The sequence below is a fragment of the Pinus tabuliformis genome, chromosome 6 (assembly GCF_031772625.1).
Source record: "Pinus tabuliformis cultivar Carrire ecotype Pingquan chromosome 6, CPIR1, whole genome shotgun sequence".
In the NCBI taxonomy this organism is placed as follows: domain Eukaryota; kingdom Viridiplantae; phylum Streptophyta; class Pinopsida; order Pinales; family Pinaceae; genus Pinus; species Pinus tabuliformis.
Genome location: NC_142292.1, coordinates 989,075,934 through 989,081,312, shown reverse-complemented (window position 1 = coordinate 989,081,312; position 5,379 = coordinate 989,075,934). Strand labels below are relative to the sequence as shown.

Here is a 5,379-nt window from a genome sequence, read left to right as displayed (position 1 = left end):
CATGAACAATCTGTAGCTTCTGAATCTGAACATTCTTGCATATGAGCTTGCATTTCTTGATGAGATGAAGAGCTAAAAGAATCATAAGATGATTCTTAAAATTGGTGCTGCTGGAGTTGGTCTTTGATTACCACGTTTTGGTAGCGCTATGTCTTGTGAGAACGGGAGCACATTTCATGCACTGTATGGATCCATGTCCTTCTTGTTTTACATTTTTTCCCATTTGAAAAAAGGCTTGGGACTTCTTACCTCTATTCTGTTTAGACTCTTCTCCATCTGGACATCTTGAAGATGTATGTCCAGTCTTTCCACACAACCAACAAGTAAGGTTGTTCCATTTCTCCTGCTTAGATGTATGGAGGTGGATGTCAAAAGGTCTATAATAATGAATTTTGGGGATATACCTGTAATAGCCTTTTCTGGCTTTGGAGGAGTGGACTTTAGATATTTGAGGATCCTTTCTCTGATTTCTGTAGCTTTTGAATTTCTGCTTATATTCCTTTTTGGCCCTTTTCTTTGCTTTCGTCCGTTTGACTCGGGGGTCATCAATTGTAAGTCCATATTTGCTGCAGATGAACTTTTTTTCTAGGAGTTTTGAGAGATATTCTAAAGATTTGTTTACTTTAGAGCTTGTACATAAACTCACCATTTTTTTTGTAATATGAGCATAAATTTCTCCCCAAGTATAAGACTCAAATGGCAACTGGAAGACTTCTTGCAGTCTGATGTAATCTACAAACCTGGATGGGAGTGCAACAAGATAAACCTGTTTCCACAACAGATTTTTGGAATCTTTTACCTCATAGATCCTCTGCATCCAGTCTCTGTGAAAGTCTTCGTACTGTGACATCTTATGGCATTTCAGATTCATAAGAATGACTTCATTCTTGTCTGCTATTTCAGTTTCACTCCCGCACCAATGTTCAAGGATCATAGATGTCAAAGCACCAATCATATTGCTTATAGTTGTGCCATCTAGATTATGAATCACATCTCCAGTTTCATCTTTTAGCACTTCTGCTTCCATTTTTGCTAGCAATTTTGGAGATGATTCTGTTTCCTGGTGGGCTCCAGTATTGTAGCAATAATGCTACAACTCCTGGAACTCCCTTCTTTAATTTTATCAACCCGGTAGTTCGTAACAAACTTGGAAGCGACGGTGTTGTATGCACAAGTACTAGCTCTTGCCGCAGCTGTCACTTGGTCAGCTGGCACAAGTCTGCTAGGGGCTCAAGCCAACTTCTATGAGCTCTTAGAAGAAGCTTTTTAACTGATGGACGAAAGCTAACTCAAAGGAAGCTAATCTACTTGCGGAAAGAAACTGAAAGCCAAAAAGAAACACAAACCCTAGCAAACCCTAATTCTACCAGCTAGTCCTACCGATGCAAAGGAGAGCACGCAAACTACCGAAAGAGATGCCATTACTTCTAAGATGGTAAAATGCATGTGTCTAAGTTATCACTATCTGAAGAAAACATCTTTTTGTATTTTTGTTTAAGTTATTAGAATTATCATGCATGTGCTTTTAACTAGCTTTTCACTGTGCAGAGGTGGATCAAGGAGGAGAAATGCTTGGGAAAGGTTGGGAAGGTTCAGAGAGGGTCTAAGGGGTCCCTAACACCCTTCCAAAGAGTCTCACAAAGTTTGGCTGCCAAGGAACCGTGTTTATGAGCTTCTACAGGAAGTCTGCAGGGGTTTCTACAGGAAGTTCTGTAATTCTTCTACAGGATGTTTCGTGATTGGGTTTTTGACTGATAGGTGAGTGGGAGAGAATGCATGAATGGGTAGGGAGGTAGGGTAGGGGCCTGGAATGACCCAATGACTGAGGGATGAGGTGATGAGAGGGTGTGGAAGTCTAGCTTGCATCAAAGAAGGTTTAGGCAATGGAAAGGCAAGAAGGTAGGGTTACGTGGCAAAAGAGCAGATGGGAGATGAGGAAACAGACTTGGTGATGGAGGAGCTGATCTGGACGAGGCTCAGATGAACGAGGAGGTGATGAAGGTGCCCTGCATAGTGTTTACCTGATCAAACCAACTACGTCTTGCATACAATCAAAATATTAGATTATCTATCTAGCAGTTTAATGAGATCAGTGAACAACAACCTTATTCATGACAAGAATCACGTACAGCATGTGAACAAAACATTATCAAAGAGATATAAACGCATGACTAACTCCTACCAATCCATCCTAAACATAAAAAGCTACTTCAACCATCAAAAGCAACCTAAGTAACAAAGCACGAATTAAATCTAAAGAGCAGACTTTATTTTAAGAATGCAGCGAACACACATAAAGATAAACAAGGGAGGTACTGGGCGCTTGAGATGGGACCAACCCCAAGAGCTACAGCCTCCCAAGAGAGATTTAGAGCTGGTGCAAAGCTGGATTCATCTTTATTAATCAAGAATGAAGAGTTACATCAAAACTGTCCACAAGGAGAGCTTGAGAATAAGCTGAAAGCAAAGCTAATCTATTGCCTACAAATCGAATTACAAAATGACTACAACAAGGCTATGAGATGACTAACTACTAGCTACTATCTACTGGCTAACTAGCTAACATCCACTGGCTAACCAAAATGAGGCCCTAAACCTTCTTATTTATACAATTTGAGGACCCAACAGTCCTCCTAAAATTTAGGGACTCGGCTGCCCAAGACTTCGAGTTAACAGCAGTCCTACTTGACTTGCTTGGCTGCCCTTGTGCTGATTGATTCGGTGGCCCTTGAACTCCGAGCTGATGGTGGAGAATTCGAGGTAAGGGCCCATAGATGAAGGGGACACCTTCCTACAAATCCTCTCCCTTGTTCTCCCACGAATTTGGCCGCCAAGTGCTCATTAAGACCTTCAATTTTGTCTCCAAATTGACCAAAAAGGCTACACAAAGCACCCATTAGACTTGTTGGCATAATGACTAACCAAATTCACTCTATTAACATAAATATAATCAAAAACATGCAACAAACTAATGAGAATGGTGGATTAAGTCAAATTAGGAGGTTGAATGAGCCCAAATAATTGTCCATTTTTGGGGCTCATCATCACCCCCCTACTGAAAGTGTTGCTCATCCTCTGAGCAACCAATCTCTCTCCTCATCTTTGATGGCCCTGGTGGCCTCCTTGGCTAAAATCTCGGCCGATTTCTCCTTTGGCTTCCCTCTTTTCAAACTTCCTGTAGAAACAGTTCGCCGGCTTCCTGTAGAAACAGTCCTCTGTCTTCCTGTAGAAACAGTCTGCTAACTTCCTGTAGAACCAATTTTCTCTGATTTTGCTTGCTTGGCTGGGGGTGCCTTCTCCTTGAACTGTGTTGCTGCCTGAAAGCTGACGAATCCAACACAAATGGAAAGTCTAATGTATTATAAAAGCACACAAGTACAATGAACTGCCCGAGAATAGATATTGCATGCCAAAGCTGGATGGGAAAAAGTGTTTCCAGGCCTTTAACTGAATCAAATGGCATTCTTAATCTTGGATTTGAACTCTGCTAAGGATTTGTAACAAAAGCAGAACAGAACATAAGATAGATCAAGGGCAGAGAAAATATGACTTGCTCACATATCACTGCTATGAATCAACATTTCCCTTCAATCTGAAATTGCTTCAAAACAGGCCAAAAATGAGAATTCCCAAGTTTTGTTTCAAGCTGCTGTATAACCAAGAGTAGAGCAAAACTTCATACCGAATCACACTTTTAAGAATTCTTTCACATGGAATAATCTGGCTATTGCAAAAGACCTTGTGAACCCCTTGGAAAGTATTGAAATAAACAAATATAACCAGAACAACACCAGAACTTTCCAGTTTGTTTCATGGTAGATTCACTTCATGCAAAATCACTGTTTTTCCATTAGTTAACTTTAATTCAAATTTCTGTTCCTAACATGACAATACTTTCCGACTGCGGCAGCTTTCTCTTCTTCATTTGAAGATGTTGAAATAAGTTTTGCTAAACATTTCATATATTTTTCTCCAAGATGTTCTGCTAATTTTCTTTTATCTCCATCTTGAGACAAGATAAACAACAGTTTCACAGCATAAGCTCGCATTTCAGAGTATGTAGCTTCACAAAAAGGGAGGCAATACTTGAATTGCTCCTCCCTCTCTTAAATTTGTCCTTGCCTCAACAGCCGCTGGTACACAACAAATGGCATGGAATGCTCGAACAATGCTTCCATGTATTGAAGGTGGTGTCAAATTTATTAAAGATAATAGCTGGTATATGATCTCATCAGATTCCAATAATGCAGCTGTTGTGTCATTTGTTCTTTGGGGCAATGCTGTAGACATAGCAAGGTTTGCATAGGTATTAGCAAATTTTTCTCTCAAAGCCAATACAGTTGACAGTGGTGTGCATAGAAGGTCCAAGATGGGTCGGACCACCCCATCTTTGATCATTTGTAAAGCATTCTCAGGTAAACTTGAAAGATTCTGAAGTGCCCCAATGGATGATAATTTTGACTTCAAATTAGCATTTGAAATCATTTCAAGAAGTGGAAATACAACTCCGTCTTTGAGCAATGCAGCGTTGTTTTGATCTGTTAAACCTATCTCTGACAACTTACTTGCCATAACAATTTTCATTGTGTCAGACCCTTCTCTCAGGTTCTGTATCAAAGGCTTGAAATAGTTCGCCTATGCCATTTGCACTACATTATGCTCACTGTATGGGAGATTCTCCAGAACTTCGTTTTCATCCTTAGCAGCTTTAGGATTGTCACTATTTGACATTGTTACAAGGAGGAGGATACAACCTTGTACCTTGCCAATCTGTTCACACACAACCATATCCTTTGAAAGCTCTAAAAGCAATTCCACGACTTTCATACCCTCTGCAATATCACGTGCAAGTGAACGAACAATAAAATCAATAGCATGATCCACCTCAGCTATTTTCACCTTTCTTCAAGCTCCAAACTTGATGAAGAAAAACTCAGGCTTCTCTGCTCTGGAAGACTCTGCTGTATTTTCCTGTAAAACGTCTTCCTGTAGAATGCTAGCTGGATGCCATAGGATGTCTCTGCGCCTCTGCACGATCTTGGTATGCGGAAGAATTTTGAACAGGCCAAAAAAAATCAGCGAAGGATGATAGGTTAAGCTGATTGTGGAAGCAGAGGATGTATACTTCAGTTTAACATGATGCAAGTGCAAGTTGACTAACAGTTTATGAGTTTCGGCTGAGCGCTCATTAATTCTGCGTGATTTTTGGTGGAGTGAGGTGGCAAAAACGTGTGTTGGTCCATATGAACTATTGTGCTATCATGAAATGCATGTCTTCTTCTATTTGTTAATCAATTGATGCCCTGTGCACTGAAGTTCAACAAATCTTCCATTGCCTGTGTTTCTCAACTTCCACGTGAATGACTATCCACGCATGCT

The 5,379-nt window shown here is 40.4% G+C and overlaps 1 protein-coding gene across 1 annotated transcript; it reads right to left on the bottom strand.

The window, feature by feature from the left end:
* Positions 1 to 4,065: 4,065 nt before the first annotated feature.
* On the bottom strand, positions 4,066 to 4,584 carry LOC149262313 (uncharacterized). The gene has a single exon (XM_089377097.1). It carries the CDS (start codon positions 4,582 to 4,584, stop codon positions 4,066 to 4,068), a length of 519 nt encoding a protein of 172 aa, XP_089233223.1.
* Between the last annotated feature and the right edge of the window lie 795 nt (positions 4,585 to 5,379).

What these genes read in the sequence shown, in the direction of transcription:
- LOC149262313 (XM_089377097.1), bottom strand. Translation starts at nt 4,584, where the DNA reads ATGAAAATTGTTATGGCAAGTAAGTTGTCAGAGATAGGTTTAACAGAT.